This window comes from Falco punctatus, assembly GCF_963210335.1.
Source record: "Falco punctatus genome assembly, chromosome: 8".
Classification (NCBI taxonomy): domain Eukaryota; kingdom Metazoa; phylum Chordata; class Aves; order Falconiformes; family Falconidae; genus Falco; species Falco punctatus.
In genome coordinates, this window is record NC_137588.1 from 20,043,069 (window position 1) to 20,069,666 (window position 26,598).

The 26,598-nt window shown below is 45.6% G+C and overlaps 2 protein-coding genes across 2 annotated transcripts in view; both read right to left on the reverse strand.

The window, feature by feature from the left end:
- Positions 1 to 509: 509 nt before the first annotated feature.
- LOC308068645 (mitogen-activated protein kinase kinase kinase 20-like) lies at positions 510 to 24,514 on the reverse strand. The gene is made up of 8 exons (XM_080399592.1): positions 24,379 to 24,514; positions 24,120 to 24,259; positions 22,835 to 22,897; positions 21,757 to 21,849; positions 10,622 to 10,738; positions 9,018 to 9,092; positions 7,823 to 7,973; positions 510 to 4,224 (listed from the first exon to the last, which is right to left on the reverse strand). The coding sequence occupies exons 1-8, from the start codon at positions 24,398 to 24,400 to the stop codon at positions 3,545 to 3,547; spliced, it is 1,341 nt and encodes a 446-aa protein (XP_080255718.1). The 5' UTR covers positions 24,401 to 24,514; the 3' UTR covers positions 510 to 3,544.
- Positions 24,515 to 25,188: 674 nt separating this feature from the next.
- The window catches only part of LOC308068644 (mitogen-activated protein kinase kinase kinase 20-like), a 71,070-nt gene continuing 69,660 nt past the window's right edge, over positions 25,189 to 26,598 (reverse strand). The window contains exon 12 of the mRNA XM_080399591.1: positions 25,189 to 25,338. Coding sequence (XP_080255717.1) covers positions 25,192 to 25,338 — 147 coding nt within the window. The 3' untranslated portion in view covers positions 25,189 to 25,191. The remainder of the gene's footprint in view (positions 25,339 to 26,598) is intronic.

A 26,598-nucleotide genomic window follows, 5' to 3' on the forward strand; every position in this document is an offset into this window, starting at 1 on the left:
GGACACCTTGCAGAGCTAAAGAAGGATTGTTAACCTCAGTGTTAAGTGCCTACTCTCCATCCTCCTGTTTTCCTTTTCTCATTTTTTTGAAGACATTACTAGGTATATGGGAAAGTAAAAAAAAAAAAAACGTAAAAAATTGAATCACACATTTTGTTGGCAGAAAAAGAAAGAAGTCTCAGCATCATTTTTGATCATGCCATGAGGACGTCAGCTGCAGCGGGGAAAGCCTGTAAGGTTTCAGAAAACCAAGGACCATAATGCTGAGGTTAACCAGCTCTTCCTGTCTGAGCTGAGCACCGCTTCCTCCCTCCTATTGCACTGGCAGGGTTAAGAACTAGCAGCTGGAGAGAGACGCTGCTGTTCACCCTGAAACCTTTCTGCAGATGTCTGGCATCCAGGGGGAGGTGGGCAACTCTTGTGATTCCCACAAGATCCGGAGTAAAATGTTGCTGGACGAACAAACAGATTCTGTGTAAGCTCTGACAGTCAGTCTCACACTTTCATTGGGGAAAAAAAAAAAAAAAAAAAAAGAAAATCTCTATCTGATTCTGTAAACGTTCTCCCCATTGGACGCAAATACTCACTTACTTTGGACGTCCAGTTCTCAATTTGCCTTTATGAGTTCTCCGCTATTTTTCATCATCCATTCCAGCAGCCATCCCAGAGCTAACTTCTTACCATCCAGAGCATTTTAAACTGTGGAAAAGGAAAATGCAGGTACCTTTTGGGGATTAAGAAAATGGCAACATCAGTGCTTGGAGATACGAAGATCAAGAGAAAGGAGAGCCAGGGAAACAAGGGGTGGCTTTACAGCAGTGGTACTTGTGCCACTTGCAGAATCAGCCACGCAGTGAAGGTGTGTAGCGCTGCCGAGGACATGTATATGGATGGGATGGCAGTGTGTCCAGCTCCTAGTGTGCATATCTAGACATACTGGTACTTAAATATTATTGGCTTTAACAGACTTGTAAGATAAAAAAAACAGCATGGCTCCTTTCCAAAGAGCAGACATTTGCTGAGGTGTAGTCGCCCAAGACAGTCTGACTTTCTACATTGCTGTGCACAGCTGCATGCTGGTAAAACATGGAAATAAATTGCTTGAAAAAGTACTTTGGAAAAAAGTACTGGGGGGTGAAAATGTAAGCTTAATTTGACTTATAATGAATTATTACCGAGATAAGGAGTAGCCACATTAAGAGTGATAAAAATGAGATAGAAAACTAGATCTTGCTGAGACTTTTTTTTTCAACAAGTTCACTTGTTGCTGCTTTAACTAGCAATGCTGATGCAAGAGGATTTCTAATCAGTTACTATTGCTTGATTATTTAATTTTAATAAGTGTGATCGATACCATCCGCTCCTCCTTTAGATGTTAATGAACGCTTTAATACAACAGATGTGGACAGACAGTACACTGCAGATTAAAATCAGGCACAGCACTGAATTGCTTACAAACAGCAGAAGGATCCTCCTGGACATCTTGACAATCAGCCATAGGCAGCTGATAAATCTTGAGTTGCCACCACCAGCCCACAGTGTCTGCTCGGTAGGGCCTTGTTTTCAGGCCTGTACAACTACAGCACCATCCTCATCACCTTGGGAAAGAAACGTGCCTTTCCAAACCCCTGCAATTTCTTTCTAGGATTTGTGGAGGTCCAACCATGAAACTTGATCTCGCTTCCCAAGATGCATATCCAAATTTTAGTAACACAAGCTCATTTCTAGCAAGTGCTCTCAATGGCAGTTACTATCAGCTGGTACCCTCCAGCCCATTTTGGTCATGACAAAAGATGTTAGGGAAGGATTCCCCAACCTAGACAAAATCCCAGTCTCCTGCTAAGTTGTGTCAGAGAAACATCCAATGGTGGATTGTCTATGCCCCCCAAACTAGTTGTCAGGTTCAATAAACCAGGGCCAGAAGCTGGGTTACTAACCAGCTTTCAACCACTCTGAAGCCACAGGCAAGCTGCAAGCTTTGTTATCACAGAGCTTCACATGCAGTCCCATTCACTGCCAGGTAAAGCTTCCTAGTATTTTTTCTGCTCCTAACTGTTGTTAGAGGAAAAGCTGCTTAAAGGACAGATTCAATTCCTGACACTTGTTATCAGTTCTGTCCTGCTCCATTGGTTTTGGTGGACCCTGTCCTGATCTCATGAAATGTCCCAGTTCACTCAAGTAGGTGTTGAGAAACCCACCACGGGACTCAGCCCTCATTGGGGCTGGTGGGAATCAGAGGGAGGAGAGCTGCACATACCCCCAGGAGTGGCCTTTGTGTGGAGCAGGGAATTTACGTTTCCTTTTGAACATTCAGTGATGGGGCTATGGTGATAGGGGTTATCGAGGGGGTGATGTGCCGGCAGCTCCTCCAGCATTGCTCACAACTGCATGCCAGCAAGCACTGGTTGGCATGGATTGTATGTAGCACCTTGTTCAAAGGTATCTCTAATGTACAGTTTCTTGGCTTTCAGAGGGTACCATGTGTTCTTTGGGTTCAGCTTCCTTTATCTGTGTCTTCCTTTTTTTTTCACCTTCTTGCATCTTGGGAAACGCTAACTTTTTTTTTTTTTTTTTCCTTTTTAATTGTGTGAAATCAACTTGGAGTGAAAAGGCCATGAAGAAACCTTCTGATGCCAAGTGAGTGTACAGCTGTGTCTTTGTTCTCAGTGGAGCTAAAGACCACATTAATCAGAAACTTTGCTGACCTTGCCTTTACTACCTAAAGACTGAAAGACAAAAGCGACACAGTCTGGCCACATTTAAAAATTCAATTAAAAATTCATGCTGCCCTGGAATAAATGCTATCATAGACCTCAGTGGGGACAGATGTAACTGTGATAAAGGCAATGCCTTTTTCTCCCTCTATTTTAATTTTTCCCCTCAAAAGAATAAAGCCTAGGTTTTGTTTCTCCTTCTGATTACAGCTGTGTACACGATGGAGCGTGCTCAGTGGTATCGGGGCTTTTAGTAAAGAGCAAGGTGAGAAATTCCTGAGAGGGGATGGCGAGCTGAAGTGGAGAAGTAAAGCTACTGGAGTGGACCTGCAGGAAAATCTCCCTGTGTTCCTGTTTTTCAGACTATGTTCATCTGATAAAAATACTACCTCTTCCTATAGCCCTGACAGATGCAGATGGAACAAGGGGTGAGGAGACCCTGCTCAGAGCTGGACTCGGCATCTGGAGATGTAAGCAAGGCAAGGGGAGACGTAGCAGCACAACTCCTTCTTTAAGGATGAAATGGAGAGCCTTCTGTTGTGGCACCTGGCTATGCCTTACTGATTTTATTGTTGAAATATTAAGCAAATCAGTGGATATCCAGTCAGCTGAGAACAGGAGCAGCCAAACAGTGGGGAGAAAATCAGATTAAATCCCTCGGCACCAAGCGTGACAGGAGAGCTGGGCGGCCGTCCCCTTCCAGCGGCAGGCCCCGGGCCACACCGGCCAGCGAGGATGCGAAGTCTGGCTTCCATGTGGCGAATTGAGTAGGAGCAGGCACGTCTTCTCTAGGCTGAACGTTCAGTTAAATAAAGGGGCAACCACCGTCCTCAGAACGTCCTCCGGCCCCGCCAGCTCCCCCTGGGCCTCTCCCTCCCCGCCTTGCCGGCCACCTGCCTGTGTGGCTTCTTTGCGTGCTGCACCCTTATCCACCCGCCCTCGCCGACCCTGCTCTCCCCTTCGCCCCTCCTGGGCTCGCTCTCGCCCTGCGGGGGCATGCCCGGGATGGCGTTGGGCTGGGGGGGGCCGCGGGGGTACCTGCGGTGCTGGTATGCCGGGGGGGCTGCTGGCAAGGAAGTCCTGCCGGCTCTTCCCGAGTGCCGGGGGGGCACCGGGGAGCTGGTCCCGCTGTGCCGCCCGTCCGAGGAGCTGCAGGAGTTACCGCTGTGTGAGGTGTTCCGGCCTTTGCCGGCAGACCTGTCCCTCTCCGAAGGGGTGTCGGAGGCTGTGCTGGAGGTGCTGCTGCCTTTCGAGTTCAGCTGCAGATTCGAGAGGTTTCTCATCAAACCGTGCGAGAGGGGAGAGGAGTTTCTGGAGTGGCTGATGGATGTGAACTGGTAACTGACGGGGCCGCGTGTCCTCCTCACGGCAGCAGCGTAGGAGTCCTGGCTGTGAAGGTAGGGCAGGTAGTGGGTGACAGTGGTTGGGCTGTGCGGGTGGCCGTGCTGGAGAGAAATGGCCTTCGCTATTTGGTGCATCCGCAGTGTCTGCATCCACTGGCTGTCCACGCCTGGCAGGGAAACAGAAATGGAGTCAGTGTTCTGTGAGCTGATGGAAAACTGCTCCCTGGTTTACCAAAGGTGTGAGGTTAGGTACCAGGGTTTCTCTTGAAAGAACCTCAACACAACTTAAAGCACCCCTTCCCTCCCGGCTTTGCAGCAAATTGTCCTAGTTTTGAATATGTTCAATATTATTGTTGAACACAATGTTGGACTTTTAAAATAGCAAGTGATGCAAATATCTATGACGCCAGTGCTGATTATGGAGCTTAGACTAGAAGACGCTTGCTGAACCATCCATTTGGCTGCTCAGGTGGGTTCCCACTCCCAAGTCCCTCCCAGTGTTTTTAACCCAACCTGATTGTAAACATTTCCTGTGATGCTCCTGGCAGCCTCGGCAGATTTCTCCACAGCTTTCATTGCAAAAGAGCCTGGAGACCTCCAGTGCAGGCATGGAGTGGGCACTCCAAGGTGTTGGCACCACTGCATTGCTCTCCACCTGCGTCTCTCCCAGCCAGCACAGTCACCGCTCACAGCTGAGCGCAGACGGAGGCGGTGCAGACCCAGCGCAAACCCCTGCTGCAGCAGCCACACTCCCTCCTCTCACTCCATTTCCTCTTCAAAGGCCTACACACCACAACAACCAGAGCCACTTCAGCTGTTGTTATTACTACAAATTCAGAAGTCAATCTACTTTGCATGCTCCAGATACTGAGTCTAAGCCCCAGCTTAGGAAAATCGGTGAGGCAGCTGGCTTCAGGCAGGATAGCTCAGGCAGTGCTTAACTGTCAGCAACTTGGGCTATTACAGTTCCCTCACACCTCCTGTCACAGCTCTGGGGTTGTAACAGAAGTTGTAGCTCCCAGAGATCAGACTGAAGTGCTTTTGAAACTCAGTCCTGTGGTTTGCATGAAAGCCTACAGCAGATACAATAGTTGTACATTTTCCATTTGAACTTCGAGGACTGCCTAGTTTGCTACTTTATGGGTAAAGCAGAGACCAGGAATTCCTCTTATCCAAGGCCACAGCTCTGGCCAAAACCCCATGGGCAGCAGCTTAAATTATTTTGGCCTAGAGAGATTTGTCCCTAAAGATTGCTAATCATTCCAACAGGAAAGGATAACCCTGCCAGCTTGAAGCAGCATAAACATGACTGAAATGTTATTGTCTTCAACAGAAGACTCCAGCTCTAATCTCGCCTTTTGCTGGTTTTCCAGGGAAAAACTCGCATGCTGTGAGCCCTCTGCCTCTCGCTGCAATGCTGCAATTGGCTGCGGGGAGTTCTGTGGGAGCTGGGTAGCGGCTTTGTCCTCCTTAGGATTGTTCCTGTTAAGATGTAATGGATGGTCTCTTCCATTCCTCCTTTCCCCAGACTTTGTCTGAATCCTAAGAGAATTAAATCACTTCAACTTAATGTCAAATACAACAAAAGGAAACTGTGTTTCCTGTCAAGGTGCGAGTGTGACACCACCACAGCAGATAGCTCTGGCTGCACTGAGAGAGGAACCTCCTCTCATGGAAAGACAGATGGGAATTGCCTTCTCTGCTTCTTAACCTCCTTGAAAGTCATGGTTTCAAAAGAAACGTGCATGCTGAAATGTACTCACTAGACACCATCTCCTCTGCCATTCCCACGTGCCCTCCTACCCAGGTTGTGGACGTAAAACACAGGACTCATAAACCTGCAGACAGCAGGCTCAGGACTTGAGTTTGGGTCTTCACATGTTATCAGCTTTCAGGTGGCCACAACATGCCCTGTAGGACCAGTGCCGATGCTGTCCTGAACGCGGAGCTCCCTCCAGTGTCTTCAGGCTGTTCAGTCCCTGCTCCTTGTGGCCAGCTGCAGTTGCCAGCCAAGGGACCAGCTGCCCATCAGGGACCTCCCTGACTGCCCTGTGGGCTGCCTCGCACCTCCTGTGGGCTGGGGGCTTCTCCCTCATGTGGCCTCTGAGCCACCAACTCTGTATGATGAGTTAAATGCTCTGTGTGGCAGCCCACAGAGGTAGTACCTTCACTACTGGTTATTTTAGCCTCTCAGACAGGTATCCTTATCATTGTGCTTGGATTTGGTGGTGGTTTAAATCTGAGGTGGGTGGTCTGGTAAAGAAGACAGGCCAGAAGGCTTGGTAGAGCCGAGGCACAGCTTTCGCGCTGCCTGGTAACCCAGCTCCTCTGAACTGTGCCTATCCACTTGGGTGCCGACAATATATTAGTGCCTTCTTGTAACTCCTCCATGTGCCAAAAGGACAGACAGACAAAGCCCTCCCACTGCTTGCTGCAAAAAAATGAAAGCAGCCCAGCTTACTGTGGCAGAGCCAACTACCACACTTTGGTATGGCTGTACGGCTCATCACCCTGAAACTAGGGTAATCTCCATCAGCAGAGCTAATCCACAGTGAAAATGTATCTTTTAGGACATGCTTTAGGTCCCATCTGCCTTACCGAACACACTTGTGTTGCTAAAGGATCACAATGGCTTAGGAATAAGACCACCCATTTTAGACATGTTAGTAGTCAAAACCCAGCACCTCTCAATTCTCAAGACCATTCTACATTTGGCAGTAGTGTAAAATCAGAGAAATTCACCCTCCGCTGACGGGTATTTTGTTCCAGCTCCTGTGCTGCCCCTCAGCTGTCCCAACCCAAACATTTCTGTGAACTCAATCAGAAACACAGCTTTGGTTAACAAACACTTTTACAAAAAGAACAGCAGATCTTAAAGGAAGAACTGTGCTAGAGTCAACTGAGTTGAGTTTGACTATGTGAGTAGCATACTTTAGTTAGGAAATGAAGACTGCAGCATAAAGCCCACTGTATTATTAAATGTATCTCACTGAACAAGTCAAGCCCCAGAAGCCATAACAAACACTATTCCAGAGTCAGATAATGATGAACCAGGGCTGGCTCAAACGGGCAGGCTGAGCTGTGGAAGAAGACTTCACTCCTCCTCGCAGACAGCAGGGCATCAGGAGCACTATGGGGTCTGCCAGGCTGGCAGCATGTACCTGTCAGAACAGCGTATCACCCACAGCGGACTTTTTGCCAACCCATGTGCAGTTTCTGAGGCTACAGCCTTGGTATGTGTGCCCCCCTCTGCAAGAGCACTGGCCAGACCAAGAGCAATCTGCACCCAAACATCTCTTCCAGGAAGGGCTCTGTATCCAAGCACAACATCTGTGCATAGCTCCCTGTGTGCTGGGTGGCCAAGAGCAGGAGGAAGGAGCTGGCCAAAGCACTCCTGCTGAATTTGCATTGCAGGGAAAGGAAGCCAGGATAAAAGCTGCTGAAAGCACTGGCTCCCCAAATCCTCAAAACAGCCAGTGGGAAGCAGTTGTATTGTGCATCACTTGTTTTCTTTCTCCCTTCCCTTTGGATTCCATTCCTCTCCCCTTCTCCCTCCTTTTCATGATAACTGTTATTATTATAATTATTATTGGTTTTGTTTTATTTTATTTCAATTATTAAATTGTACTTATACCAACACTTGAGTTTTACATTCCTTTCCGACTCTCCTCCCCATCCCTCCAGGTGGCTGCATGGTACTTAGTTACTGGCTGGGGTTAAACCACGACATGATATCAGCAATGAAGTTTGCATGTATTGTCTTACTTGAGTTGGATCTGCTCCGTGAATTCCCCTCCGAGTTGGGGAGCGAGGTTTGGATCACGAGCTGCACTGTCTCAACCTCGTCCTGCGCTTTCACCTTGCTCCAGCAGATAGCTTGGACGTGCCTGGTGGTTTTGGGAGCTCTAACATCACTCTGCTCAGGAAGGACACAACAAGCATGAGGACATAATAACACACAACCCACTAAGCTCTCCTAAGAGGGAACTTCCACTAGTGCCCAAGCAGCAGCAGCATTTTCAATATAGAGTCTGTTTTGCAAAACCACTCAGCCAGTCCTCAAGTATTTTTAGACTAGATAATTTTGGCTGGTATTTTGTGATTATGCTAAAAATGTGGTAGTGAATAACTGTTTCAATTCATGTACCATGTGGAGGAAAGATCTGAAGGCCTTCCTCTACAAACACAAAAAGATATTTTACTAGTTATATTAATGTGAGCATCAAACAGGCAGTGCTTTCTGCTAAAAGAGGTAGGACTAAGCAGGTATCTTTGCGGGGGGACCCTCCACAAAACTTTCCTGGAGTATCAAGCTCTTCAATTTGCTGTCAAGAACCTATGACTCTTGCGAGAAACTTCAGGCTGAAAGAAAACTACTGTACTCCACTTCTGAGACAGACAAGTGAGGTCCCGGATTTCTCTGTCTCTCCATCACTTCTTGAATCGCTGCTCAGGACAGAGCTGGAATCCCAGTGATTAGCCTCCTTGTGACAAACACCATTGGTCTCTATAGAAGCACATTTGTAATTAACCGCAAACTCCTTTTACAAAGACTAACTTCTATCACTTTAAATTCTATTCCTGGTTTCACTTTATCTTATTTTACTTTTGACTTTTCACTTTCTTTCTTATCCTGTTGCTTCTCTGCTCTCCTAATTAGCACTTCACTGAAAAGGTAAAAAAACAGTCTCTTCAAGTAATGCAAACAACACTGCCATTACCCTTCAAGCAAAAGGAGTTTTCGTCCTTGAGAAAAAGAGCCGTCCCAGGCAGCAGGCTGAGGATGTTGTCTCTGTAAACCTTATTCAGCTTTTGCTCTGAACTTTAGATTTTACAATTAATTACAGGCTGCTGAGACTTGATTATAGGATATAACAAAGCCAAAGGATGCTATTTCCACACCTCCCATGTAGGTTTTATCTTGGATAAACACTTCTTTAATTTGTTTCTTAGAGCTTACCTCATATGTAACAACACATTCAACAGACTGGTGTTCTTCTATCCCCACAATCCACTTCTCCATCACAAACGGTGGCTGAAAAAAACATGTTAGGAGTTTTATAAGGTGCTCTTCATCTCCTGACTTGTTTCTGAAATACCCTAAAGATATTTTTAACATCTGCTTTTTTCATCCGTTCCTGTATTGTTAACAGCACTACTTTTCTTTAAATCTTATGAGACAAAGCAATACATTTAGGAATTATTTACTTCCTTGTTTACCAAAGGAAACTGAGAAGAGATTTCTATAAATAACAGACAGGAGGTAAGACAATGTGTAATGTTTTCATGGGGGCATAAACCTTTTTCATTATTGTGCATGTACAGTTCTTTTCTGCTAGACTTACAGAGGCCAGCAAGAACAAATATCTAGAGAGTCTCAGAGGTGTTCACTGACAGATATAAAAACACTGAAGTATGTGAAAAATTAATGTTATTGTATCTAGCTATTAGTTTATATAACTGTAAGCCTTTTTTTAAAGGAAAAAATTAAAATGTCTAAGTTGAAAATTAAAGAGAAAAGTATTTTGCAAAATAATAATAATAATAACAACAACAACAACAATAGTAGTAGTTTAAAAAATCACAGGTGTTGTTCCAGAAATCACTAACTATAAACATAGTACTAGTGTGAATTAAATATTAGAATACTTCTTGGCAAGTACTCATCTCTTACATTTTCCTTGAAGTTCTGACTGTTGAGAATCTGATTTTCAGTTTTTCCTTTAGAAAAAATAACCAAGGTTCCCCCAAAATTTTGCCAAAAAAATTCACAGATAAAAGCATTCAGGAGTTTGAGGGTTTTTATCAGTGCACAGTGGAGCAGCATTCTAATTAGTAATCAAACTGTATACTTTTTCATTTAGAAATTTATTTTGTTAGCTGTTATGAAGTGGAGCACATTAACAAAAACAAACAATTAAAATATCAGCAAACAGAATACCCTCTGCATTTACAAAGCCTCTGTTGCTTAGGGTAAAAGCAGTCTAAATGCTGGCTGGTAAATATTTGCAGGCAGGTTCTGAAATAAGGTAAAATGCCCAGTGACACTGAATTGCAGATGTTCAGTGCTGTACTGTCTGTTGATGGGTTTCAGTCTTTGCAACCCATTGTTGCATGAAAGACGGAGTTTTAGAACCACGTAAAAGTTCTGAAACCATGTCAAAAAAAGGTAAAGAGAGGAAAAAAACCCCAACCCAGACAAATCACATCAAGTTTCAAACTGGAACATTTAAATCAGTTTTTTTCTCTTGAAAAGGAAAGTAATTTTTTGAACATTCTTTTCTTTAAAAGTGGTAATAAATTCAGAGGATATAACATGGAATTAAAACAAGAAAATATAAATTAGTTCCTTCTCTTATTTTTCTATTGTTAACATTATTGTCAGCTTAAAAGAGAACCAAAATACCTAACTCCTATTATGATACAAATCTGTTTAAAATGTGCATTTTATTTAAAAGCTGTCAAGAGATTGAGCTTCCGAAAGCACAAAAGTCGACTGCTGTGGTATTTTAATGTCTTTGTTTGAGATCTGTGAATTCGTGAAAGCTTTAAGGCTGTAAATACCTTTGTCATCTTTAAAATCTCTACATCAGGTAGGTTAGTGTTGAATGTCACATCTTTTATGTAGGTTATTGCAATTTCATCCCCGTCCATCTCCATGTACATTTTCCATTTACAATCCTATGAATAATAAAAAAAGAATGCTGGATTGTTAGAATACAAATTAAAAAAAAAAAACACCAACAACAACAAAATGAAACAAAACCAAAAGCCAAAACAACCCAAAACCTAATCCTCAATATATGGAGGCAAAAAATAACCCAAGGAGAAAGATAAGGAACCTATACATATTTCAGGACATGCATGTTTTCCAGTAAAAGTGTTGATACCGGAAAACCCTCAGGTTCTCTTGTTTGCTTTCCTCCTAGCTCAGCCCGAGAGACAGTCGCTACGTGGACAGGTCTGGATGTCTTCAGAGGTGTGGATCTCCTGAAGGGAGCCAACAGGAGGACGGTGGCTTCACCCACCTGGCCAGACAGCCCATTCACGTGGGCGGCGCGGGAGCTCTGCCCACCCGCGTGGTGGTGGAGGCACAGGGCAGCGGTGGGAGCCGTCACGTGGGGTCACAGCCAGTGCTGGCAGCCAGCCCCAGGGACACCTTCCTGGTGAACCCAGGAACGAATGACCAGAGGGTCTGTGAAACACCGTTAAGACAGTTGCTCAGATAATGGACAGGAGGGTGAGCTGGTTATCACAGCTCAGTTACTTCAGATACCGAGTGCCCAGCAAAGCACTAGGCATCAACTTCTGCTCACCTCCAACTGCACTATTAATTATAAGCAAGCTCAGCTTAGAAAATAATCATAGTGAATCTAATAAACCAAAGCAATGAAAGGTATCCTTAAATAATCCTATGAGCCGAATGTGGGGCCAACATCCAACACTTTGCACGGGTGTGAGCCTACAGAAGCTGACAGCTCTGGCAGCATCCTGCAGGACATCCCATACAGGCTAGGTGCTGGGACCAAGGTTTGTGCCTGTGCCCAGGGAAGCTCCCACTGGGGACTGGCAACTGCCTGTCCGTGGTGCAAACCAGCCGACATCCGCTGGTGTGCCTGGCAGGTGCTTTGGGGGTTAGATACGGTCCGGTGCACTGAGCTCCTCCAAAAATCGGTCCCCTGAGGGACAACAGGGGCTGCAGTGAAGCAGAGTGTCTCCACCTCCATGCAGACAGGAGGGATCTGCCCCTCAGACAAGGAGCTCCTCCAGACACACCAGGGGTTCAGGAGGCTCTGTCCCCGCCACGTGCCACCAGCCAGGCAGGTGCGGTCTCAGCATTTGTGGGAGGCAGTCTTCTCCTCAATTCTGCACAGAAAATGCAAAAAACTTTCAATGGGGACACAGATGGCCGCTTAGGGTCAAAGGCTTGCGTAAGCAGTTATTTGCACACACAAATGTACAGCAGCCTAAAAAGTATCCGTTCGCACATGCGATTATCTGCTAGTGTTTGCACGTGCATCTCTCATAAATGTAACGTAGGAGCTCAGCCCTCAGAAGTCTCAAAGCTTTCAATCAGGCATTGAATTGGCAATTCCAAGATAAAAGAAAACTGGAGTATAATCATTTCCGAACCGCAACAACAAATTATGCTTATGAAAGCATTTGGCCCTGTGTGTCCATCTGTCCCCATTGAAAGCTTCCACATTTTATGAGCAGAGTGGACGTGTGAATTGTTTTTTGCATCACCCCGGTGCACGTTTGAGTGATGGGAACTGTGGTCCAGCGGTCAGGGTATCAGCCCGAGACTCGGAGGCACCAAGTTCAGTTTCCAGTTCTACCATCAGCTTCCTGCACAATCTGACAAGGTGCCGAAGTTGCCTTGTGCCCCCGTTTCCTAATCATGGACTGTATCTCTTTGCATGTCCCTTTTCTCCCCTGCTTTTTTGGGTATGAGCTAACCCAGGGTTACGCCTGTCTCTTCCCAGGTAGGAAGAGCATGACACACTGGCCCTGATGCTGGCTGAGGACCACAGGCGCTATGTAACTGGACAGCAACAGCAAGGCGAGTTGTCTTTGGCTCCTCCTCGCCTCTCAGATTGTGCTCCTCAACCTGCACACACCGTCTTTGTTGCCAGACATTTTTGCAGGACTTCCTAAATTCATGCTACCTGGATTTCCTATTGCAGACCAAACCTGAGATTAGAGACAAGGCACTTGGTGACATTTCTAAGTTTTACAAAAACACCTGAGCCAAGGAAAGAACAAAACATTGACATAAAATACTACCCTCCAGTTAATTCAGCGCATCTCCTGCTGTGACACCAGTGCCAAGCACCCGAGAGCCAGAGCTACGCTTTGTGCCAGGGCTCCTGTGCCCTCACGACTCAGGATTTTGTGCTGTTCACTCACATCTCTCTACAGACCCTTCCTATAGATCTGACAAACGTGAGCTCATTTTAATAAACAACATAAATCAAACGACCACCTCTAAAGAAAAGGCTGACAAGCCGTGTAAATCCAGGGTCTGGCAGGCTGCGGGCCCCTGCCCGTGCCCAGCCCTCGCCGGCTCCGCCACGCATGCAGGAGCCCGCTCCGTGCAGTAACGAATCAGGCTGCCCCACGCAGCTGTGGATGCTCGAGCCCTGCACAAACACCGCCTTCCCCAGTGCCCAACTGCAGCTTCAGAGAAAGGAATACACTCTCCTGTCCTTCAGATCCAGCCCCCAAACCTTCGGTCCTCCTTGGAGTCCTCTCCAGCCACACCGCACAGATACCAAAAAGGCAAATTACCACACTAAGCACACCTTCTCTGGTCGCTCAAGAATACGTGTCTTGTTTTATTTAGAAAGATGTTCATATTGTGTTGCTGTGAAATCATCAGAGGAAAGGGGAGAGACAGAAAAAGACAGAATGGCAGGCAGGGAAATAAAGAGGGGAGAGAAAGGGAAGGGGAGGCTGGGAGAAAAAGAGAAAAGATAGAAAAGACAGAAAGAAAGAAGGAAGGAAGGAAGGAAGGAGAAAAGACACCAGCTAGGTGACTTTCAATCAAGGCACCTGGGAAATATCTGAGATAGGCAGGTGGCTACTTGTCTTACAAACTTGGTAAAAATTTTGTTCAACCACACAGTTACTAATGTGAGATTTGTGTGCGGCAGAAAGGGATATATTTCCTTGGTTTCCGATCGAGTTTTAGGTTCTTATTTAGCAACAAATAGGAAAGAGACGCTTAGCCACTTAAGCAAAAAAATTGGCTAGAATAACCAAGTATACGTCTTTCAATTCTTTGAATTGAAGCCATAAGATTTCTTGGATCGAGACTCTATTTAGTACCAGATGTATGTGGGAAAATAATTTGGAAATGGCTTGTTCAAAAGGTCTGGTTGATAAATGTACTTATACAAGTCCTTCAAAGAGATTTCCCTGGACATCTTGTAATTCAAGCATTAAAATCCCTCCCAATAGGTACCTGCTCCATTTTGATTGAAATAAAGAATTTCAGCTTTTTGTTTAAAAAAACACACCCCAGTTTAAGAACGGAGAGACACAACCAGCAAAACTTTGTGTGAAAAACATTTCCAAATAACACTTTGACAAAGCAAATAAATCAGCAGCCTCTGCAAATGATTGTAGAAAAGCAAATCATACATGTATTTTGAGCCACTTCTCCCCAGCTTCAAAACAGAAAAACATGAACTCTTTAAAAATTAAGTCTCCAGCTCACCGTGGTGACAATACTTTAACCCCATATGCGCTAGCGCCTGCAACAAAAATGGAAAGGGAAACGAAAATCAGGCACAGGCTTTAAACAACAAACATGTCTCCTGCAACAACAGCTTAAAAACTCTGGCTGGGGAGACACCCCGTTTTTCAAGGAGGCCCAAATCCAGGATTATTTTAAAACCAGTGGTTGCAATAAACCTTTTTTTTTTCTTCTTTTTTTTTTTTTTTTAAGATTGAAGAAAAAATGGAAACGGCATCGTAGCAGGCAACTGAATATTAGAAGAAAAGTAAGATGTAATGCAAGATGAAACAAATACGAAAAAAATGTTGGTCATGCTGGTACTAAAAGTAGTAGCATGTTGATGATTTAGGTCCCCAGAAGCTCCTTTACATTCTTAGCTATTATCTATCTCAGCTGCTGAAACCTGCTGTTTTAAAGGCATTAGAGTTGAACATCCAGTGACAGCACTTGGGTTATTTATCATTATGTATCACCCTGCTACACTATATTTTATTATTCTGGATTTAAAGGAAGATAACACAATTACGGTTAATTTGCTTCTCTTCTTTATATATATAGTGTCATGACCCACCATGGCTTTGTCCCATGAGATATTTTTAACCAAAAAGAAATCCACAAGAAACTCTCCCTAAAAATTCCATTAATAACCTCTTGTAGCGTGTATAGGTTGCAGGGTCTGGAACTAAGAATGTTTTAATCTCTTCAGCAAAACAATGTCTCATAATGATGTACAGGACTATTGCTGCACTGATGAAGAATCATACATAATTCAGCACCTTTCACTTGGCACCACTGTGATATCCTCATTAGCAGTGGCTCACAGTGGCTGTCAGATGGTGTCCATGCGAATGCAGGCATTATATTGTCTTTGAGATGTGCAGCTGCTTCCATGACACTGCCAGTATATAAAAACATGACGCCAGTTTGTTTTATTTAGTGCTAAACCTTCCAGTTTGTAAAAACAAGGCTGACACAGAGCCTGACATGAGGCAGTGAAAATAATTAGCTCTCATTTTCTCAGCCTCCTATTTCCTTCTCCCCGCTGTGTTCTCTTTCCACTAAACCACCACATGTCAGTCGAAATGGGAGGCAATTAGTGGGCTCATTTCAGTCCCCACAACTGTGCTGAAAAGAAAGTATTTATGATGGCACAATGAACAGCTGAAAGATTAAATAACATTTGCCTTTTGAAAAGAAAATGACTTCTAGCTAAATGGGCAATTTTTGATTATTCTCAAACAAGCTTAGAGTAGTTGGTTTTTAAAATACAAGAAAGGAAAATGAGTCATTTTTAGGTGAAAGAATCAAATAAAACTTGACACAGTAATGCAAATAACTGATGTTTTATTGCAAAATATGTAAATGTGTTATACCCTTAACAATGGCTGGTGTCTCAGGTCAGGGCAGGCTGCTGCCAGCCGGGCTCCTGCAAGAGAAGGTGGCTCCACCGCCGGTTTTGTTTCAGCTGTGCAGGCAGAAAAAAACAGGGGCGGAGGGGAGGCTTCCGAGAGAGATGGTCTTAAAACATACAGAAACAAAGCAAGCGCAAGATATATTTATGTTATCAGTTGCCTGGGTGCCTTCTCCGAAAGCCAGAGCCCTTACTCCTCCACAAGGCAACAGGCGCCGCTGGCGGAGGCTTTGCCAGAAGCACGAGGCCTTTCCAACACCCACGCAGGCCGCCCGGAACCAGCACAGCCGTCCCGACAGCACCTTCCTCTGACATGCAGCGCTGCGCAGCGATGTGCCGTGCCGTGCCGCATGGGGGGAGCGCAACGGTAAACACTGGGACCCACTGCGTGCTGGGCGCTGGCACCCAAGGGAAGCGGGCTGTAGCAGCCCAGACGGAGAGCTCTGCGATGATGGCGGTCCCGCAGAAGAGGACTGCCATGGCCACAGGCATCACCATCCACATGAGCCGCCTGTGTGCAACAGCGGGATTGGAAAGGTGGAAGCATGGAAGACACAAGTCCCTTCCCTGGGTGCTGCACAGGTGCCCTCCTGTGCCGTCTGAGCCAGCCCCATCCTCCGCTGGCGCTCCCTGGGGACCGCTCGTGGGAGCAGCGCGATGGAGCTGTGCTGGCACCACGGCCCCGCTGACAGGGGGGGCCCGCCGAGGCGGCAGCTCACACACGGTGGTTTGCAGCCCCACAGGACGGGATGTCAGCTGCAGGGACAAGGGTGTGCGGGAGCTCAGGAAAGGCATGGCAGGGCCGCTGGGCACTTCCCACACGTGTGACTCCTCTTCCAGGCTTCTGGCTGGAGAGGGCATTCCAAGCGTCCAGACCACCGCGACCTGCCCGTGCTTCCACAGATATACCCGTGACTGAGGCTGTACACGTGAGGGGCCGTGTGTGAAAGGCAGCAAGCTAATTCAGAGTGGCCAAGGTATGAAAATAAAGCTTGAGATTAAAAAGTCTAGAAATTCAGCTGAGCAAATTACCTAGCTGAAAAGTCTATACACCTCTGCAGGATTATGGAATCATTTCTGATGGGAATCCCTGGCTCAGCGCCGCCTACACAATGATTTTAAAAGGTGTTGGCTTGACTTTCACCTCAGTTACACATGGATGCTACAGCTGGAGCAATCCAAGTGGAGGCGATGGAGTTATACCAGCTCCACCTTGTGTAAAAACAATACATGGTCCCGAAAAGTCTCTTGAAAAAAAATAATACAAGGAGTTCAGACCACCTGCACTAAACTTCTAACACCCTACCACTGATCCACCTCCTCGGTGGACTACATTAACCAGTTCTTAATGGTGCTGCTTATATTTAAACATGGCTGTGATTTTCTTTTACAGCTTAGCTATTACTTTTTCTTCACAAAGTATTTACCCCTTTACTGACTGCTTACTGGAATAGGAGCAAATCTGTGAAAGTGACAAACACAGCTACTCTGATTCTTGCATCAACTGTTAGGCTTTAGTAGCTTTGAGCTTTGTGCTTTCAGATGTAATTAAAGAGAGAGGCTTTAGAAGAGGTTTTGAGATAAGGCTAAACAACTCCATGTTAGGAAGTCAAGGTACTTGCAAATATTTTGCAAAGGAAGGGTCAGATAAAACCAGTTCCTCTGCCAGCTTTACTTACTGAAGTGGGTTAATATACCTATAGAGCATGGGGAATATATACGACTGAAAAACTACAAAACTGGAATTTTAAATTTTAGACCTTGGCCCTTGCTTTATTTTTTGCCACATTTGCAAGGTGAGGAGTATTTTTTCCTCTGTAAGGGGCAAATTAAACCGGTGATGTTATATCTCATCTGTCTGAAGTAGGAATTATTTTTAAGAAAGTAAAGAAAGGTTTCGTGCCTGTTGATGTAGTGGGAGGGTGAAGAGGCAGAAGCAGCAGAAATGCTCTTGAACACTTGTGAAACTGCATTCCAGTTACCATTTTGTCTGGTACTGCCTGCATTTTGCCAGCCCAGGGTTGTCCACATGAGGAGCTGGTCACAACGTCTCTCTAAATTAGCCTTAATATTACATTCACTTTTGAACATTTAAATAATAGCATTAAAATATATCCCAGTTTGGATATTCAAGGCTAGAAAATAGTTCACACAGTTAGCAGATGGTTTTGAAGAGCCTTTGCTCCTCAGCTTGTCAAATGGAGGGAGAGGAAACTGGGGAAAAATAAGGCAAAATGGTGAGCCCACTGCAAGGCTTTGTGTTTGGATATAGGTCACATTGTGCCACACTCGGTAAAAAATGAAAACATTCAAAGGCATGGTGAAATCTGCCCTTTTGAGGACCAAAACTAAAGAACGCATCAACAGGAGACAAAAAGACTGTGAACCATCCATCTTAAGGGGTTGGGTGATTCATCAGTGTGGAGCTGACACAGCTCAGACACCTTTCCCTGATTGGGAAATTTTAATGAGCCACCCAGGATGAGAAAGCCATTGAAAATTCCCTCTGCAGTTCTGCAAATCAGCTCAAGCCACAATTGCCAGGGTTTGTTTTTTTACCCTCTTTGGTATCTTGGAGTTAATTGGTGTGTGTGTCCCCCTTTTTTTTTTTTAATTTGTGGGAAAAAATCATATAAAATGTCTAAAACTATCATCTTTCAGCTCAGTGGGAATTGTGTACAGAAAGGTCATTAAAAGGAAGTGAATGGAAATAACCACATAACTCAAACTACAAGAGTTGGAAAAGAAACCTCTAAAAACCAGGTTAGCTTTGCAGCACTCACTCCTGATGCATTCGGAGAGCACAAAGGTCAACTGAGCTTTCATCACCTCCAAAGATGCAGCTAAAAAGGAAAGGAAACTGTAATGAAATGACTGCATCTGTCAGCTGGTGGAAACCAACACAATCCCACTAGAAGATGCAGTTTAAATTAGGTAACAAATCTGAGGCTGGTAAAGTTGCGTACTGGGAAGTCAACATTGCATTCAGCGTACGGACAAGGCTGAACATGCAAATGCCATCCTGAGGTACATTCATCAGGATCCCTGCTAAAAGGCACTGCCGTTCCTACGGCCCTCAAGTTTGTGCCTGCTTACGCAGCAGGTGCGCTGGCTGTGCTACCAGGGCTGGCTGCAGCGCCAGGAGCAGCCACCTGTGCCCCACGGAACCACCTTCACACCCGAGACGGGGCTGTGCTATGACCAGCCAACGCATCTGAATTAAACCTGCGCCCACCGAACGGTTTCTGGGTCCCGGACCAGCTCAGCCAGCACTTTAACGCCCCGTGGCCTCGCAGTACGTCGTGCTGCACACCAAGGCCGCGCTCACGCCAGAGCTTTAGCTTGGATCAGGAGCTTGCGCTTGTCCCAGGTGTCCATCCTGTCCCACGCTTTGGCAGAGCCCCTTCCGAGCGTGTGGACGGGCTGGCTTCCAGGTGCCGCTACACCAGGAGATGTGCTACAATCACTGAGGGGAACTCAGTCCAGGAGAGCAGCGCAGCGCCAGCCTGGGGTAACACCTCCCGGTGTGACCTGTCCCCCTCTGCGCAGCCCTTCCTGCTGTGCTGCACCAGCGCCCAGCCGAGCCCAATAACCTCCCCTGACGCACGCAGGTCCAGCAGCCTGTGCATCACCCAGGGAACACATGTGCTCAACTTGTAACCCAGATTTGAGCTTATAGCCTCTTTTTTCTCATGGCTAAAACAGGAGAAAGGCTTCTTAGCTAGGCAGCTGGTTACAGGGACTGATTAGGGTAAAGTTCCTTTGAGAAATTTATTTTTAAACTGATGTAGGCCAGCTTTTTAGCTATAAAGATGGTGGAAGGTACAATCCCAAGTGCTTCTGCTGACCTAGTTTTACAGGAACAGGCACCACTCTTTTACAAAAACAGAACAGTAAAAGAAGTTTAAACCCTTCGATCCTGGTTTACCCAGTATCTCCAAATCATTTTAGAACAAATCTGGATGGCAGCAGTAGCTGGCTTAAAGCAGCCTCTAGGGGAGCTAGAAGATTGTATCCAGGGATTTTCAAAGCAGCAAACTAGCCAAATTTTCTGTATTGTAGTATCACACCAGTCTTCGTTAGTGTTACATTTAATGCAAATGATCCTGCTCATGTTGGCCCTAGCATCTTGCCCCAAAGCTCAGTTGATCTACTGCTTCCAGTCCACGTTTTAAAACTGGCTTAGCTGCAACATCTTTAAAGGCAGGTATGCATTAATAAGCAGATATAGGACAGAAGTTTCCAGCCCAGATAAACTCAACTTGCACATTCCCTGGAACAGCATCAGGGACACGGGTGCTGTGCAGGGCAGATGCCAGGGAAGGCATGCCTGGCGCACCACCGCTTCGGAGGGAATGGCTTCCTTAGGAAGGGGCCTGAGAGCACACAGAGCAGAGGACCAATTAGGAGCTCATGGGGAAGGCAGGACAAAAAAAAAGAAGCGTTCTCAGTTGGCATGTCAGACACCTGCTAAGCTATGTCGGCACTGTGCTGGGCCTCCGAGCTAGCCCTGTTCTCCCGTAGCAGTTCAGTTTCTGTCCTGCAGACTTTGGCACACTGTCATATTTGCCAATTTTGCCATCATGGCTAAAACATATACTTGTCATCAAACTTAGCTGGCTTTAGTGCAACCTTAATTCCTCTCCAACACTCAGAGGTCTGTTCACTCCTCTTGCTCTTTCCTGGGGAAAGTTGTCCACCTCCCTGCACTACGGCACACAATCCATACTGGCAATGGAAGGGAGATACAAGCTATTTATGGACTTTTAAGTTCCTTGAAGAGTTGCACATTGGAGAGAAAGATGCACATTTACAAAAAAGCAGCTGTACAGCATCACAAGCTACATGCATTCAAGAACAGTGAGACAGTCTAAGTAATTCACATAGCGATAGAGAAGATTTTCATAGAAAAAAAAGTGCTTAGGATAAAAGAAACAAACAAAAAAAGGAAATCTCCAGACAAAAAGCAAAAGGCTTTTTCAAATTGATGAAATGATTTCAGTACGAGTCCAAGTTCCTACTAAGTACAAACCTAAATGCTTTCTCTGCAAGCACCACCAAGTACAGAAATCAAGAGACTTCTGCAAACAATATGCCCTGAAAGCAAAGCAGCCAGATAACACAAGATGAAAGTCAGCCACCCACAATTTTAGGGTGGACACACAATGCAGATTTGTCAAATACAAAAAGGAAACAAATCCTGCTGTCACAACCCCTGACTCTAACTCAGAAATGCTTTGCACACCATTTCCACATAGATGATTAATTCTAAAACCCTTGAACTCAGAGTCCGTGGCAGGCTGGATAAAGAAAACAAAAAGCATGGGAGAAACCTCGCTCTCGAGAAAAGACAATGCAGTGGAAATGCTTTGCTGGAACATCTGGAGTCGTCAACACTCCTGTTACACAGAGCGCAACCAGCACAGATCCTTGAACCAGCTCGGCTTGGAGCTGAGGTTTGATTAGGGTGTGCCATGCTGGTAATTGCCTTTTACCAGATGCTGCACAGTAGTTTTGCCACCTGCAATGTGCTGCTCTTACCCTTCCCTCCCCCAGCACCATGAGTGAACACAGTCACTGCCAGGACCAGTCCTGTCCTCCCCAGCCAGCAGCCACACACACCATGTATTTTCCAGCCCCCTCTTGGTTGCACAAAAAGACACCATCTTTCCGCCGACACTGAAGTAATAGTCTGTCCACTAACATCAGGCGCACAGCACTGCCCAACTGTGAATGGCGTTTTTTTTGCATAAATGGGTTGTTATTTCACACCCATCGGGATAAAGGAACAAAGTGAAAGCCTGAATTACAAAAATTACAATTAAAAAAATGCTTCACGGAGAAACAAAAGCTTTCAGTCAAGGCTTTCTGTGCCACTCTTTCTTCCTCGCCTGCTCTGGGGAGCAGGCTCCCCACCACCGATGCAGCCCTGCTGGCCAGCCAAGAAGGTTCTTGCCGCAAATTTTCTTTCTGTGTCCAGAAGATACTGGACCCTCTGGGCAGTGACTGTTAACCAACCAAACCAACGTAGCGCTCCCGGCTTACCTTTGGACCATTTCCTGGCTTCAAGTGGTAACCAAAAACGAGTTCAAGATTCACTACTTTCTCTACGTTTTCTTCGGCTCCACCTGCAGAATCCTGCCAAAAAAAGGCACGGTGAGACTCCACACCTACCGCAACCCCCTGGGAGACAGAGGCAAGGCCTTCAGTGGCAGAAAGGTTTTGCCTTTCGGGCGCTGCCAGTCTGGCAGGCAGCAGAGAGGGGGCCATCCCTCTGCCCTGACCGCGCCGCTCCGAGGGGGCCAGGGCTTCTGCATGGGTTCATGGCACGCAGTGGGGAGATGCTGCGTGATGCCTGCTCCTGGGCAAGCCGCACCGGCACGGCACGGTGCTGCTGTGAGCATCGTGGCAGCCACTGCCATTGGAATTGCAGCCGGCACGGCGGTGAAGCCCTGACTTTCATTTTCCCCTTCAGGGAACAGTGTTTCGCTGTATGTAAATTCACTTGAAGTGGATTTCCCTCTATAGCTGCGCAATAAATTATGACTAAAACAGCTACTTCAGGCTTTGGGGTCTAGAACTGCTTGATTAGCTCATGAGATTAAATCAGGCAATATCCGCTCTGGCAACCACAAGGTTCCCAGACACTCTCTCCCTTTTACAAGGCTCTTGTTACTGATACCAGAAAGCCAACAGGTTAACACAAGGGTGACCAGACATCTTAAATCATTCCTCTCTCCTGTAACATTACCTACCTAAGGAATGATGGGCTCGTCCTAAGCCAGGGGCCTGCTGCTCTTCAGTGGTGAGCAGCTGGTGGCACCAGTTTGGAGGAAGGGCTCTTAAGAGTCATTTCTGATCAACGACAGCACAGGAATCTCAACCAGTAGTCTTTCAATTTAATACTACTGGTTCCATGATAAAATCTTACAGCCTCCTTGAAAAACTTCTATTATTCTATTACTTGTTGTGATGTGACCCATTGCTGCTGTTGACCCTCCACATCTGTCACAACCCTCTGCAGGATCACACCCCCGCAAATGGCAGGAATGCTGAGACGTGAGAACAGTAAAGTATTCATACCAACACGAGAAGCACTTCTTATGTAGATAACAAGACTTGCCTTAATTAATGGTGGAAAATGAAACAGATTTAGGTAGTCATGGGTTAACTTCTCAATAGCAGTCTAGAAAAAAAAAAAAACAAACACCCAACAAAATCAGATGAGGGTTATTCAGTATCTCATACTGCAAATACCAGCATGAAAACCAGTGCAACTCTGTGTGCACTGTTTTCTGTTGTGGATACATTAGGGTATGTGAGAGGAGTTTAAAATACAGCCCTGTTCTGGAAACCGCCACGGTAGATCGGCCCCATTTCGCATTCAGGATCAGATCTGCTTAATCAGAGAAAGAGATGTTTGGGGGGTTGTTTTGGTTGTTTTTATTTATGCTCAATCAACCCAGGAAGCTGAAATATTTCATTTTGGGCATTATTGACTTTATTAAGTTTCAATACTTTTCCCTGTAGGAAATGTAAATTAAATATATCAGTAACGGTGTGTGGCATGGAAAAAATGGCTGATGAGCAGAAGGGGAATAAAGCTGTGTGACTTATGAAGCTAAATTTGCAGGACTAGCAATTAGGATACAAGTATCTCTTTACTAGTAAATTGTGGTATAAAATCATTGAGACCCAACAGATTTATAGATGCTGCTTCTAGAGAAATCCTTTTCCAAAGCTGACTGCCAGGAAACTGAACTCTCTCCTGTGGCTACAGTATTAATACTATTACTGCTGCCGTGATCATATTTTCCAGGCCACGATGTTTTCTTAACTCATTACAAACATTAGATATTTAAACCACCATGAAACAAAGCTTTTAAAACAAAGCAACCTGGCCATCAACCAGCTTTCAAGCTGTTTAATGGGGTTTTGTTAAAGTATGCTTTAAGATATAGATGAGATGTGAAAGTTAAGAACTCCAGAGATTTCAGTTCAAATAACTGTTTTCGTATCTGCTCTCCCTCAGCTGAATAGAAATCTTTGGGCAGAACTCTCTCTGAAGATACCCAAAGCTTTCTGACAGGAGAATGGCTGTCCTAGGCAAAGCTGCAGCAGTACTGACAGTCCAGCCCACAGGAAAACCAAGAACTGCAGAGGAGTATAAAGACCACAGCACAGTTCCATACCTCATACAATGCTCAGGTTGCTTTTGGTTCTAGATCCATACAAACCAGTAACTCGGGACAGGGTAGCGGTGGTGGTGGGGGGTGGTTTATACCAAATATGTTCTCTATTCAACTTTGTAACTTTTTTTGCTTATTAATACTACTGAAAACCCATAGACTCCTTCTTGATATTCACACCGTGACCTATTGCAACATTAAACACATGCTGGTAAATACCTTCAAATGGATGATGTGTCCTCTGGCAACAATTCCCATGTCTTTTAAATCCTCTTCTTCCAGAAGAAGCAATCGTTTCCCAGTGATATGATGTTCCTTAAACAAGCTAGCATACACACTCATTTCACCAGAGGCATCGCCTTAAGATAAGAGAGGTTATTTAGAAATCCATAGGGTGCTTTAGTGAAGGGAGAAAGATGAGCAAATGTATGTATATTCATAAATGTGAATTATGAAGGTACTTATGAACAGCTTTTACCTTTTCTAGTAAGTTGTTGCATCCAGAAAAACTGCAAAAAAGAGGAATCAGTCTTGAAGTTCACGCTATCAAAATCTGTATTTCAGTTATTTGGAGTTCACAAGTAATAATTTTTTTAAAAACAAAACTTAAAAATATTTCTCACTTCGGGTTAAAGGACTCAAGACTCACCAAAGAAGGTGATTACTTTTACCCAGCTTTTTAAAACTGCCTTCTATTATACAGCCACCTTCCTCAGTTTACCGTTATGAAGAACACCAGAAATGACCAGAGCAGAAGCTCAGCCATCTGTCACACGCTGAAAGGGCTGAAGTTAGGGAGCCAGGGCTGTTCTGACGACTTTTGCACTGGCTTTCCAGACAGTCCTTCAGCAAACGTTAGCCGAACAACCCCGTGCCACACAACACAAGGAGGGTGCTAGGTGGGACATTAAAACCACTATGACACATGACTGCTAGAGATAAATCACTGATGTTTCTTGTTTAGCCTTTTAACTGAATAAAAAGGTAAAAAAGACTCAATGCCATTATTTTATATGAAAGGGATTTTCCACACCCCTTAAAAACCCCTTAATTTTCTTTCAGAGTTCATTGCCGTTCTGGTGGCACACAGTGGGACAAAACCTTTGAACCCATTTTGTCCTGTCCAGGACAGGTCTTGCTTAGAGAGGTGTCAGCTCCCAGCTCCCGCTGTTTTCTGGACATTGGAGAATGTGGTGGTTTTATGAAGATCACTTGAGTCCTTAATTTACTCCTAGTCACTTAAAAACCTTTTTTGGTACACATGTTTCACCAAACAAACAGCAGTAAAATCTCACCCAGATGTTCTGATGCAGCTTTCCCTCCCTCCAAACCCACCGTGACTTGCTGGAGCTCCAGCAGTGCAGCGCTGGCCGCACGAACACAAAGTACTCACCACATCATCTTCGGTCCATGCACAAATATCAAAGGAGGGCAGCAACTGTGTGAGAGATATGAATTGAAAAGAAAACCGTCTGACCATTTTTCTCCCCACCTCCACCCAAATTTTACTCTGGTGGCTGGTTTTATTTGGTTCCTTTTCCCCAGCAAAGGGCAAGGTTTTAGGCTGCGACTCTCACCCTGACATACTAAACCCTTGGACTCGCACTGACTATGGGCTGGCTCCAACAGCACGGTGCTAAATCGATCCCATCACTTTACGTAGGCAAAATTATCAGCAGATCTCCAACAGAAACAATTTAGGAAGAAAAAGTCAACCATCCCACGGAGCGGGATGCTTTAGCTGCCCCTCCTCTTAGCTCTGACACTATGCAAAGGCTTTTGCTTTTGCAACAGCTTTGGTACCACCTGATTTCTGCAATAAAAATAACGCTGTCATTATGACTCTCTCCCGAATGATGGGTATTTTCTGCAGAAGGAAGGAAAACCATCACGAGACGGCAGGGAAAGCAGATTTTGGATTTGGGCCACTGCGGCTAGTCTTCCTGTACAGACAAGGCTCTTTTGGTTTCTGTCAACGCTTTGTAACCGCTCCTGTGAGGCTGCAGGAGTGCAGCGCTTCCCAGCCCCCTCCCGTGCTGCAGCCCCCGCCGGGCACACTTTGTGGTACTCCAGCTTGAAGCACAAGGAAACCACAGTGGATGGACAGGAGAACGGCTGCGTTAGGTGAAATTCTGGGATGATTTGAAAACTGACATAGGAGAAGATGTCACTATAATACCGATTGCCATTTCACTCATTCAGCTTGAATATGGTATCCCAAGCTTCACCTTCTTGGCAGTTTTATCCGGCTAGAGGGGTAACATGAAGTGGTACGTATGTATTCGAACCATCAGCTTCTCCCAAAGGCTCAATACCATGACACAGTTGCAAACTTATTCCATGTACACCACACTGACTGATGAGACACTCAGCTCGGTTACCCACCAGCCTCCAAGGCTTTGTTACCTCGTCTGGAGAGCCCTGCCACCTATGACCCCTCCAGCCCCCACCCACAGGCCAAGCGTGCCCCCCCGGAGCCAGGAGACCAGGGTCCAGCATAACCTGCCCACAACTTTCAGCCACCACTGTGAAGCACCCTTTGCAGCATCCACGTGAAACTCCCACCAAAGGACTTGTGACTGCCCAACACCCCTTGACTTCTGCCTCCATATCTATGACTTTTTGCTGCCCACCCCACTTTGCGGACTCTTCAGATCCTCTTCCTCCTCCCCCATCCATGTCTTAGCCAAACCCTGCT

What these genes read in the sequence shown, in the direction of transcription:
- LOC308068645 (XM_080399592.1), bottom strand. Translation starts at nt 24,400, where the DNA reads ATGCAACAACTTACTAGAAAAG. An exon ending in GACACATCATCCATTTGAAG is followed by an intron (nt 22,898 to 24,119) that starts GTATTTACCAGC and finishes TTTTTTTTCTAG; the next exon opens with ACTGCTATTGAGAAGTTAAC. An exon ending in AATGTGTTGTTACATATGAG is followed by an intron (nt 7,974 to 9,017) that starts GTAAGCTCTAAG and finishes CTTCCTGAGCAG; the next exon opens with AGTGATGTTAGAGCTCCCAA.